Raw genomic sequence first — 13,259 nt, 5'->3', positions numbered from 1 at the left:
ATTTGCTTTTATAATCTAATCGAATAGTGAAACAAGTTTACTAAGTGAAAGTGGGTTTCACTATATAGTGAAGTAAGGGTATGTTTGGCAAACAACATAGCATGACATTAGAAACATTGCATATCACTAAATAATGCAATGTTGTGTTTGGTGACAAAATTGTGTAGCATTAAACAATGTCAAATCTAAAATAATGCAGTATACTCTACATAAAATAATGAGAAGTAAAATTGTGACATAAGTTAATGTAATTTACTCAAACGTTAATTTTAAGCAATTAAGCATGATTTCACAAGGAATATGTAAATGATTTGTTTATTGTGAGTTCGGCTATTTTCATGTATGCTGAGCTTGGTTGTCTTGATTTCACAAGGAAGATTTTTTCTGTTGTTTGGAGAGAAACACTGAGGTTTGGAACACTATGATCGGCGGGTATGTTATCAGATGAAATTGATTTTGATGACGTGACTTTTTTTATCGGTCTTAACTGCAGTTTCACAGTTGCAGCGATTGGACTTAGCTTAATCTCCAACTCATGTTAGAACTTGCTGAACAGAACACATGACAATGTGTAATATGATGTCATTGTATTGTACACAAGCAGAGATAAATGGAATTTCATCAAAGTTGAAAACTTAAGAGAGTGATTCCAAATTGTGCAACTATTCCGAACAAATAAATGAAAGTAACTAAACTGCAATTGGTAGAGATAAGGAGAGAAAATAAGACAAAGAGATTGTTATCTTTACCTCCCCATCCAAAGTTGCCCTTCCTCTGTCAGCACTGTTGTAAAAACACCACAAGAAACCCAGCCACAGATACAGGTAATGCTTGACCTTAGAAGGGATACTAAGTCCCCCTCCCTCATTAGCCTGGACCAGGACCAAGGCCCAGTCTTCCATCTCCTCATCTCGACCCCAAGTGTAAGTTCCCCTATATCAATAATAGATGGATTAAGATTTGACAGCCCTCTTTCTTTATTCTTTCCATAACAAATATGAAGGCAATTGAATCATCTTCTCATAAAGAACAACTAGAAACCCAATGCAGAATACATAACCTACAGACATTTGAAATATGCTCCATTCAATTGTGTCTGCAGTACTAGATTGTGTTTTCCCCATTATGAGTTCAAAGGGTTTTTCCGAAGGTCCAAATCAAAACTCATATAAATTTAGTCCAGGTTAGCAGCCTATATCTAAAATGCAAACCGAATAGTAATACATGTAAAGAAATTTCTATACAAACCAGGGTCAGTTAAGAAGAACAACCTGATTCAGTTATTGCAGCAGTATGTTCCACTGGTTGCGAGGTGCCGTATTTTCCCATTCCAAGACCTTCCACCAATCTAGGAACAACTCTCTATGATAGACAGAATCCAAGTGCACCAAAACCACCATAACCCCTGCAAACTTTTAATGATAGAGCCTTGTATTATCAGGCTAAAAACACGTTAGTGAACCAACAATGTGATGAATATTGCACACAACTCTCTTCTCCTGATATTTACAATCAGCACAAGCACATCATTAATTATCAGGCCAACCAGTTAAACTGACATAGTTATATTCTAAATCTTGAATAACAACACTTAGTTTGCTTCAACATCTCCATTTTACTAAATAAGAAAGGAAATGCTCTGTTGATCAAATGCGATTCCATATATTGATAAAAGCTCTTTTGCTTTCTGTTTATTAGTCCTTTGGTTGCAATTCAAGGAGAGTGCTATGTCATGTCAACTAACTTCCCCATAAGCTCTTTTAACAATATTAAATTACCATACCCAATTTTTTTTTGTTAGAGTATTACAATTACCCCTGCAAGATTCATCACTCCAATTTAAGATCAATAATTGGTATGGACTCCAAACAAAACAACATCTTGTTGCAAATCATAAAAAAAGTGATTGTTTTTGTATGCCTTTTTGCTAATTTACTTCTGAAAAAGCACTTTTTAACCTGTATTCCAACCTACATCCACTTCTAATAATTCAATAAGCTGCTAATTTATGCCTAAGCAACCGATGTTGAAACCTTCACACCACAACACTCAATCATGAACATATGATGTAGAGTTGTTAAATGCTCACTGACCAAGTGGAAATCTTCCCAAGTGAAGTCCCAGTATTGACCACAAGAACCTCACCCCACTTTGCTCCAATCCGACTGCAATTGTTTCGCTTGCTCTTCTCCAAAGCTCCCCTGGCTTCCAAAGCACAAGAAAACAACTGATGAATCAGGTTGATTATCAAGCCATTTCAGGATCTTATCTCTTTCTATCACATCTAGAACTAACTTGTCACTCTCACTCTTGAGATCAATCATCGGTCCAACTGTGTAAATAGGTGGCATATGATCAAAATCATTCAACAAACACTTAACAACATGAGCCTCCAACTCCTCAAATGTGTTGACAAAAATCCCTTTGGTCTCCTTGAATCTTCTTCCATGCTTCACAAATGTATCATAACCACCATACTTGTTAAACAAAAACAAAGGAAAATTTCTGCTAGGAATTGGATTAACATAACCAGGAATTATATAATCAGAATCAAACTCTTCAAACTCTCTTCCAACTTCATCATCTCGACCTGGAAGGTACAACATGAGACCAAGAAAATCTGCATTACAAGTGAAGAACAAATAAGAAGGAACACCGAGTTCATTTCCCACATCTACAATTGATGAACAAAACATATCAAACACCAACCCAACAAGTGGAGCTGAGTTAGTGTTTAAAAGAACATTCTTAATAATAGCTTCTTTAACATAAGGTTTGTAACTCCCTCTATGATCAGTCGCAAGTTTTTCTCTGGAAACTTTAGATTTTTGCAATAAAGGAGGGTCTACATAAGGAACTTCTATGAGATCTGCCAACATTGAGGCAAATTCTACCCTTTAACTTCTTCAAGAACGAAAAAGTTTATGTTACCACGGGATACCGCATTAATGATATCACAAATCAATATATGCATACTACATAGATTATCAATTTAATCACCGATCGCATTGATTATAAAAATGGATGGTAAAGAAAAAAAATTCTCAGACAACATATATACATGGACTTGTGACATGACTGACATGATATCTTGTGATATTGTTTTGCTCGAAAATATACCCAACTTTAAATTTATCACTTTATAATATTGTCCACAGTTCCAGAGCATCAAAGATCATACAACAAAACCAATGGATATTCGTAGCAGGGCATCAAATGCACCTGAGCAAACATAATTTATTTGCATGCTTTCTTATTAAAATTCCTCGCAAATCTTTCTCATGCCGACTTCAAATAAAAGCAACTGAGCAATATGATCAACATTAAAAGGAAAAAGTAGTCATGTTTGCAATAAACTTTCAACAAAAAGGAATGTCAATAAACTAATATGTAATGAGATGATGCATACAATGAGAGGGAACAATTAAGAAGGTAACTTGCATTTGTGACAGGAGCTTATAATGCCAAAATTCTCTAGTCCTCCCAGATAATTTAATTCATTAAAGGGATTCAAACAAAAGCAGTTATGAGTCAGCAATTGTCAAGGTGAAGCTCCACTTATTGACTAACCAGTCAGCAACCTGAATTCACCTCCTAAATGCTTTGGCAATATTTTAGTAACTTAAAGAACTTATCCTATCCTCAGATTCTACACATCTGTTCTAGCCTCTGTTTGAGCTGTTAAACGATACATACTTGCTTGTCGTGTCTATATGAGTTGAGAAAACCTTTCGATTAGTAGACCATCTTTAACAACATGACCTTGAAACCAAACACATAGCATGAGATGCACCAACTGCAACAGATAACACCTTGTGGGGTCCCAATCCATCATCCTCCGTTAGAAACTTGACTTCAACAGGACAAAGTTGTACCTCTGGCAACCCAGGAACTCCCAATTGAGAATCTTTGGCATTTCCCCACATGTACAACTTCCCTTTATCTGAATATATAGCAAATTATCAAACAATATGGTAAAAACAAATATATAATCATGAGTTTTATTTATTTGATTTGCATATAAAATTATTGTTCTATAATGATATCCAAATATTTGATTTTATTAAATTTAAGTATCTTTCAACTTAGTTGAATACTAAAAGATAGAATACTAAAAGATATCCTCAAACCTCATTTCTGTGCTATTATGAGATCGGATAACTATAGATACTTTGGAAGATTGTAGGATTGAAGGGTGATGGAAATATCAAGGACCTGTTATGGCTGCTGAGGATGAGCCCCCACAAGCGATGTAGACTACACGCTTATCAGCTAAAGCCTCGATCACCACAGGTACTTTCAGATTTTCGGTTGAAGAATGACCCAACTGACCATGTCCACCATATCCCCAAGAAAGAACTTTGCCTTCATCTGAAATTATACATAAAAAATGAAAACCAATATTAGTATACAGCCTAGAATAGGAAGGAGGGGGTGGCAAGTGAGGAATGGATTTAATAAGGTTGCCGTGGCAATCGTGAATTTAAGCAATTATTTTACCAGTTAATGCAAGGGAGTGATAGCCACCACTTGCTATCTGAATGATACGAACACCTTCAAGGCTAGGAATTGGCTTGGGTCTCCAACCACCAACCTTATCACCTCTTCCAAGCTCATAGTTAGAACTTGCTGAGCAGAACACATGACAATGTGTAATATGATGTCATTGTAATGTTACACAAGCAGAGATAAATGGAATTTCATCCAAGTTGAAAACTTAAGAGAGTGATATCCAGAATTGTGCAACTATTCCAAACAAATAAATGAAAGTAACTAAACTGCAATTGGGTAGAGATAAGGAGAGAAAATAAGACAAAAGAGTTGATATCTTTACCTCCCCAATTCCAAAGTTGCCCTTCCTCTGTCAGCACTGTTGTAAAAAAGCCACCACAAGAAACAGCAGCCACAGATACAGGTAATGCTTTGACCTTAGAAGGGATACTAAGTCCACCTCCCTCATTAGGGCCTGGACCAGGACCAAGGCCCAGTCTTCCATCTCCTTCATCTCGACCCCAAGTGTAAAGTTCCCCTATATTCAATAATAGATGGATTAAGATATTTGACAGCCCTCTTTCTTTATTCTTTCCGTAACAAATATGAAGGCAATATGAATCATCTTCTCATAAAGAACAACTAGAAACCCATAAATGCAAGAATACATAAACCTACAGACATTTGAAATATGTTCCATTCAATTTGTTCTGCAGTACTAGATTGATATGTTTTCCACATTATGAGTTCAAGAGGGCTGTTTCCGAAGGTCCAAATCAAAACTCATATAAATTTAGTCCAGGTTAAGCAGCCTATATCTAAAATGCAAACCCAATAGTATATACATGTAAAGAAATTTCTATACAAAAAACAGGGTCAGTTAAGAAGAACAACCTGATTCAGTTATTGCAGCAGTATGTGTTCCACTGGTTGCGATGTGCCGTATTTTCCCATTCCAAGAACCTTCCACCAATCTAGGAAACAACTCTCTATGATAGACAGAATGTCCAAGTGCACCAAAACCACCATAACCCCTGCAAACTTTTAATGATAGAGCCATTGTATTATCAGGCTAAAAACACGTTAGTGAACACAACAATGTGATGAATATGTGCACACAACTCTCTTCTCCTGATATTTATCCAATCAAGCACAAGCACATCATTAATTATCAGGCCAACCAGTTAAACTGACATAGTTATATTCTAAATCTTGAATAACAACACTTAGTTGCTTCAACATCTCCATTTTACTAAATAAGAAAGGAAAAATGCTCTGTTGATCAAATGCGATTCCATATATTGATAAAAGCTCTTTTGCTTTCTCTTTTATTAGTCCTTTGGTTGCAATTCAAGGAGAGTGCTATGTCATGTCAACTAACTTCCCCAATAAGCTCTTTTAAAAATATTAAATTACCATACCCAAAATTTTTTTGGTTAGAGTATTACAATTACCCCTGCAAGATTCATCACTCCAAATTTAAGATCAATAATTTGTATGGACTCCAAACAAAACAACATCTTGTTGCAAATCATAAATAAAAGTGATTGTTTTTGTATGCCTTTTTGCTAATTTACTTCTGAAAAAAGCACTTTTTAACCTGTGATTACTCAACCATACATACACTTCTAATAACTCAATAAGCTTGCTAATTTATGCCTAAGCAACCGATGTTGAAACCTTCACACCAAACAAACACTCAATCAATGAACAAATAATGAATGTAGAGTTGTTAAATGCTCACTGACCAAGTGAAAATCTTCCCAAGTGAAGTCAAAGCAACAGAGTGAACTCCACCAAGAGCAACACACTGAACAGGATCATCACCCAAATAAGGGTTCAAACTAGGCACAAACACAGAATTTTCATGCCCAAAACCAAGTCTCCCACCATCTCCTTTCCCCCAAACCCACAGCTTTCCATCCACAACCAACCCACTATGAAACAACCCACATGAAATATTCAAACTAGAACCCGAACCCACTTCAGAATCTTTCTGAACAAGTCGACCGGAAGTTTGGGAGATGGTAAAGGGTAGAGAAAGACTGAGGTTTGCAACTGGGGCTGGGTAGAGTCTCACTTCTTCAATGCCACCGCCCAACTGGCCTGACGCGCCTCTCCCCCACGAGAGGAGTTGGAGAGTGACAGCGTCGTTTTGATTTTCATTTGTGTGCGTGTAGAGAAGTGGGATTTTGGTGGATGAAGAGGAAGTGGAGAGATGGCGACATTGGCGAGTGAGAGTTGTGAGGCGTTGGCGAAGAAGCATTGAAGTTGAAGAAGGGGTTGTATTTGTAAAACATAAAACCTGCCTAAACTCTTGATTCGTTAAGACGAATTCAGGTTTGTAATAGAGAATTTGCTTTTAAAATCGAATAGTGAAACAAGCTTACTAAATAAAAGTGGATTTCACTAGATAGTGAAATAAGGGTATGTTTGGCAAGCAACATAGCATAACATTAGAGACCATGCGTATCACTAAATAATGTAATGTTGTGTTGGGTGACAAAACTGCGTAGCATTAAACAATGTCAAGTCTAAAATAATGCAATATACTCTACATAAAATAATGAAAAGTAAAACCGTGAACACGACATTGATCTACATTGAACAGTATTTTGATTTCCGTTAATCAACATTGACTACTAATACTTTCATCTTTTGACTTCTTTTTTTTAATTATTAGTTACATAATAATTAAAAACATATTAGTTTTTAATAAATGAATTTATGTTAGAAAACAAAAACAATATTATACATTGTAATTCATATACCAAATATAGTATAGTATAAAAATAATGCAACGCAATATTCTACTAAACATCATACAACATTTAGCATAACCTTATATAATACAATGCAATGTTATGATATGTTATGTGATTTGTTTAATACTATCCTATATTGCATATCAAACATGCCCTAAATTCGTTATAACGGAGTGACTTATCTTTCAATTGCTTATGAGTCATAAAGTCAAAATTTTTTAATTAATTTTTTTACATCTCATAATCAACGACTTATTCATTGAACTAAATTTTCATTATAGTAATAGAATTATTGGGTTAAGCATCCATGAGTGCACTTACTATCTATAACCCATTAGTGATAGCTACCAAATAACTTTTGTAACATCTCCCTTTGTGGTCGGATGATAAACCTTTTAGTCACTAGGATTCGTTATACCTAAGGGATCTTGTCTTGGAGTCACAACCATCAATTAATCAATCAATAGAAACATCTATAGATTTTCTCTTTTACTCTCTGTTATATGATTTTGACAGAAGAATTTATACTGCCATTAAGTTATAGAAACACCAACCCTTAGGTGGTCAACAGGGCCGTCTCTAAAACATTTGTGACCCTAGGCAAGATTTACTTTGGGGCCCTTTAATAATATAAGCATATATTAAAAAAATTATTTCTTTTTTTTTTTTTTTTTTTTTTTTTCACACCTATGACGCCTGAGATATTGACCCCCCCCACTTCTTGCTTTATTCTTTCCGTAACCATCTGAGAGAGCAATATGAATCATCTTCTCATAAAGACAACTATAACCCATAAATGGAAGAATACATAAACCGACAGACATTGGATAGTTTCCATTCAATTTGTTCTGCATTACTAGTGATTGCTATGCCTTATCCACTTATGATTTCAAGACGTAAGAGTTTGTTTCCGAAAGGTCGCAAATCAAACTCATATAAACTCATATACATTTAAGGAATTTCCTTACTAAAACAAGGTCATTACGAAGAACAACTATTCAGTTACATAGCAGCAGTATGTGTTCCCACGGGGTGCGAGGGGCCGTTTTTTCCCATACAGAACCTTCCACCATATCTAGGAACAACTCTCGATGATAGACACGATGTTCCAACTGCCCAAAACCGACATAACCCTGCAAACTTCCATTTTTATTATGATAGAGACAGTGTATTGCATCAGGCTAAAAACACGTTATGAACACAACAACTGTGATGAATTGTGCCACCGCTCGTCTCTTCTCTGATATTCATCCAACTCAAGGCACAAGCACATAATTAATAGAGTCAAACCATTTAAATGACATGTATATCTATACTTCAACTTGATGTGTGGATAGTGAGCTGTCAGAGGGGAAAAGACTCAAAGATTATCTCCCACTCCTTTTTGCTTAATGATAATACATATAGTATGTCGAGTTGAATCAACTGAACTAAACCTTGGAAATCTTTAAAATGGGTAAAATATCAATGTAAACCAAAAGTATTATGGATGAAATTGCACATAAAAACTCTACGCAATGACCACAAATCCTCATCTCAGGGAGGTAACATATGATTATCACAGCTCTTTCTGGCTAATTTCTTATATACACATCAATCAGTCCCAATGCAGCAATGAGATCCACCCTCCACTATGCTAATCTGCTCTTATCTACTCTTCTCCTTTAACCTTCTTCCTCACCTCATTAACACTCTCATCACACATTTGATAGCTCTTTGCTATTCATCTGCAACACAACTTCCATTCGTCTCGTAATCTCATCTCAACTCCACACCCAATCCAAATCTCGAACCATTTTGAGAATGCATGAATCTGTTGCTCGAAAGCATACATAGGCCCATTTCACAGATTGGAAACAACCAAACCACAAGCTTGTCCGAAGATTTGAATTCCACCCACAGTGGTTGACCACAATCCCCTACTGATTATGAGCCAACACCGCCTTTTGTGGGCCAATCCCACAAACCAACCAATCATTCTTTGTATTCTCTTTCCAAAACGCATTTGGCAAAACCTCCGAGGATTGATCACTTTGTAATCCTTGGGCTTTCACAGTTTATCCCTGGGGTGGCTCCGTATTGACACAAAAACCTCACCCCACTTTTGCCAATCGAATGCAATTTCTTTCACTCTGCTTTTCCCAAAGCTCCCTTGGCTTCCAAGCTACAAGACAAACAACTGATTAATCAGTTGATCGTCAAGCATTTCGTGATCTCATCAGGCTTTTTGAGTCCTCATCCGAAACTCAACTTATGCTTTCACCTTGGATCAATCACCGTTCCCAACTGTGTAAACCGGTGGCACATGAGTCAAAACATTCATCAAAGACTTAACGCATGAGATTCCAGCCTACTCCAATGTGTTGGACATAATCCTTTTGGTCTCCTTGATCTTCTTTCCATGTTATAAATGTAGTGTACCACATGCGTGTCAAACACAAAAATTCTACAGACCACTGCTTGGAACTGGAATGAAGAACGGTGGAATCACCAAATACCATCAATCTCTTCAATTTCTCTTCCAACTCGATCATGTCGTGTTGGTGGAAGTAGTAGCAGGCGATAGACCATAGAAGCTGCACCTAGAAGGGGACGAACAAATATAATAAGAACACCGAGTTCATTCCCACATCTATCATTGAAGACCAAAAGAAAGCAACTACACAATCCACAAGTCGGAGCTGAGTAGAACTGGAAAGCACATGATCGTACAATAGCTACTTTAACACAACAAGCTCTATGACAATTATATACCTATCCATAAAAACTTTTCGAAATTTATGACACTGTGGGACAGATGAGAAGTGCAACAGGAGGAGAAGATTATGCACCTTATTGAGTATTAGATTCTGCAAGATGATTTGGTGTGTGCAGCTGAAGAGAGGTGCCAAAAGGATTCCCATGAGAAGAAAAGTTCATCTCAAGAACTACTCCGATCCAACCAGCGATTTGCAAAACTCAGTTGGTGGAACTAGGGGCATGCGCCTGGTACCAGGATGACAAGGTCACTTTTCGCTCTTTTGTTGGCTGTTGCGATGGAGAGATGTAAGATATTTTTTCCTTTTTCCAGAGAATCTACAGTTAAATGTACAATCCATGTCGATATAATAACACGGGTATACTCAGTTGCGTGTGCGAACCCGGGTGCGCGGGAACCGGCTGCTGAGGTCCGGTCGGCGATATCTCATGAAATGAATTAATTCAAACCGTTTGATCCCGGTGGACCGGGATTATTGTAGCGGATGCCCGGTCCCTAACAGTTGTTCAGCCACAAACAGGTTAACTTTTATTCACCGATCTCTCAAATCTATTCTACATCCCCCCTCGTAATTCCTCTTCCCTTTAGTTTACACCATTAAAAATTGACGCAATCCCTATTTTTACAGGCAATTTAAACATTGGAAAATTGTTAATAACATAGATTATCAGCCATCCTCGCCGAAAAGGTAAGACGAAGACTATATACGATGTTGGTCAGATGAGTACGATGACGATGAAGATACTATGCCTATGAGGACGAAGATTATGTCGGAGGCGGGGTAGAAAGCATACCTGCGAAAGACTGAACCGGTCGGAGTTTTTCGATCTGGCGGCACAGAGTTCTTATATAACCCCATTGTCATTGCGCCCATTACTAAAAAAGCAAACTACCAACAGTCCAAAAATTACCGATTTCTCATTGCTTAGCAGTTTAATTTTGATTAGAATTGGTGTTTAGCACTACTGTAAATGCAAAAGTGGTAAGTTTTTATAGAGATAAGGAGAATAGGAGAAAAAGATACTGTCCTTTCATGCAGAGTTTTGTAGAAGGGTGGCAGATTTGGTTTAGACACAGTTGACGTTCTGGTGAGAAATCTATCCCTGTGTGACAAAGTCCTTGTTTGTGTAAGGCAAAAGTGGAATAGTGACGAATACGATGAGGAAGAAAGACGGAGAGTACTCATTTGTTCTTGAATTTGCGTGAATTGAAGACGAAGAGGAAGAAGAAGAAGGAGAAGGCGATGGCTTCTTTTTCTTGTTTTTAGTTTCGTTTTGGTTGGTCAGCTGGATTTTGAATTTTTCAGTGGAACGAAATTTAGTGATTGAAATTATATTGCAGTGGTGAAGAATTTTGCGAGTATTAGGTCAGGGGGTTTTGTACCTATTTCAAACTTATAGTGACTATATTTCTACGGGTGTTTTAAAATATGTCAAAAACTTTAGGGATTAATGAGACTTAATACGCATCCTGAAATGGCACTGTCATCAGCTAGAAGAGTTAAAATCTTCATTTTTTCTTTCACAATTGAAACCCAAACGTTCACGGCCGTGGTGTTTTTCTTTTTAGCAAGTTCAGTTAAAATACATAGGATTTGAGGGCTAAAATTACAGTAATGTTAACTTACATTTACAAAATTTGATACAAAGTTTTGTCTATAAAGTGAGGTTACGTAACTTACTCTTATATTACCCGTTATTTCCAATTTCCTGTATGCACACATCTATCAGAGTTTTTTATATCATTTTGTTATTTGTTTCGGTGTCAATATCAGTTTTTATGCACGCAAAAACTGGGATACATCCTTATCATCATCGTATTCAACTTAAGCTTATCTTAATATTGATAACGAAGACTATTTATTTAAGATTAGATAAATTACTAAAAAATTGAAGAATCTTTTGATTATTATTAATTTAAGAATTTTGTATATCCTAACTATTTTTACTATTTTCTAACAAAGAAATGAATGTATAGTTTATAGCGTTATTGCCAAGGCAAATGTATAAAGGCTGAAATGTTTTTCATAGAATGAATTCCATACCTACGAATCCTTGCAGGCAAACTCAAATACTGTTCAATTACCAATTAAATTGAATCAATCATTTGAATTCTGGGGAGCCATTGTTTTGTGATAGTCAACATCATTATTATGACAATTTGTCAGTTACATCCCAAATAATAGACAATTTTACTTTGAAAGGATCGTATTTTTTTAATTGTCGAGTTCTATCCAAGACGCGGCATTATAAAGACTTAAAAGATATTAGTATTTATATTTATTACAAACGAATCAACTTTAAAGTTAGAATATGAATTAGTACTGTACTTTTAAAATGGTGCCAATGGCTTGTACCCACATCACCATTTTGGTGTTTGGAACCCTGACCACTACTTGGTGGAAAGTATTTGGGTGAAAGTCTTACTCCCAACTCCTATAAATCCCTATTTATGCCCCAACTAGGGGTTCAAAAGAACCGGTTTGGAACCGGGGAAACTGACGGTTCCTTGATTGTTCCGTTCCTACCACCCAGAACCAGTCGTCATGGGTAGGTTCCGGTTCCAAATTTTTTGGAACCGTTACTGTGGCGGTTTCCGGTTCCGGTTCCGTGTTCCGGTTTCCGGTTCGGTTTCCCATTTAGGAACCGAATCGAACAAGAACCGACGACTAATATAATAAATTAAGATTAGGGGAGTTAATAAAATTTGTAGAAAAGTAATGGAATCATTTAATTTATATTTCATAACATTTAACATGTGAGTATTGGTGTTGCCTTTTGAGATCGACCTTTACAAAGTAGATGGAGTTTGTTAATTTTGAATTTATATTATTGTAAGTTGCTGTTAACCAATGGCCAGGTGGGGGGTATTTGTAAGTTTTAAAGGTTTTTTAACCATTTTAACCTTTTGGGGGGTCATGTATTATTCACAGGGTACCCAGAACCTGGAACCGTTGTTACAAGGTTCTTGGGGTTCTGGGGTACCTAGACCGAACCGTCGGTTTCCGTTCGGGTTCCAAATTTGTTCAAGAACCTCGTTTCCGGTTTCCGGTTCTGGATTCCCATTTCAAAGACCGTTCTGGTTCGGTCCGGTTTCTGGTTCCTTCAACAAGTGATGGGTACCCAGAACCGCACACCTCTCTCCACAACGTCGATGAAAGAGCCTCCTAAATACCAAAGATCACACGTCTGTTTCCTTAATCAATTAGTGCAGTATATCCATCTCGAGCTAAGTCACACTCTCCT

General features: G+C 36.7%; 2 protein-coding genes across 7 annotated transcripts; both read right to left on the bottom strand.

The window, feature by feature from the left end:
* Positions 1-635: 635 nt before the first annotated feature.
* LOC116110014 (UDP-glycosyltransferase 71K1-like) lies at positions 636-2,879 on the bottom strand. The gene is made up of 4 exons (XM_031396260.1): positions 2,296-2,879; positions 2,094-2,201; positions 750-933; positions 636-662 (listed from the first exon to the last, which is right to left on the bottom strand). The coding sequence occupies exons 1-4, from the start codon at positions 2,877-2,879 to the stop codon at positions 636-638; spliced, it is 903 nt and encodes a 300-aa protein (XP_031252120.1).
* On the bottom strand, positions 2,503-6,792 carry LOC116109977 (RCC1 domain-containing protein RUG3, mitochondrial-like). Of its 6 annotated transcripts, XR_004124823.1 has the most exons (7): positions 6,240-6,792; positions 5,386-5,549; positions 4,835-5,029; positions 4,501-4,629; positions 4,216-4,371; positions 3,697-3,943; positions 2,503-2,620 (listed from the first exon to the last, which is right to left on the bottom strand). XR_004124823.1 is itself a non-coding variant. In XM_031396219.1 (6 exons), the coding sequence occupies exons 1-6, from the start codon at positions 6,755-6,757 to the stop codon at positions 3,750-3,752; spliced, it is 1,347 nt and encodes a 448-aa protein (XP_031252079.1). In that variant the 5' UTR covers positions 6,758-6,792; the 3' UTR covers positions 3,109-3,749. The 6 variants fall into 6 exon arrangements, 5 of the variants coding, with proteins under 5 accessions (XP_031252079.1, XP_031252076.1, XP_031252077.1 ...); XM_031396219.1 differs by lacking the exon at positions 2,503-2,620 and having other exon boundaries at positions 3,109-3,943; positions 5,386-5,532; positions 6,232-6,792; XM_031396216.1 differs by lacking the exon at positions 2,503-2,620 and having other exon boundaries at positions 3,109-3,943.
* Positions 6,793-13,259: the final 6,467 nt, after the last annotated feature.

The sequence above is a fragment of the Pistacia vera genome, unplaced genomic scaffold, assembly GCF_008641045.1.
Source record: "Pistacia vera cultivar Batoury unplaced genomic scaffold, PisVer_v2 Contig592, whole genome shotgun sequence".
NCBI classification, from domain to species: Eukaryota; Viridiplantae; Streptophyta; class Magnoliopsida; order Sapindales; family Anacardiaceae; genus Pistacia; species Pistacia vera.
Note: the sequence above shows the minus strand (reverse complement) of the source record. Positions and strands in the feature narration are given on the sequence as shown.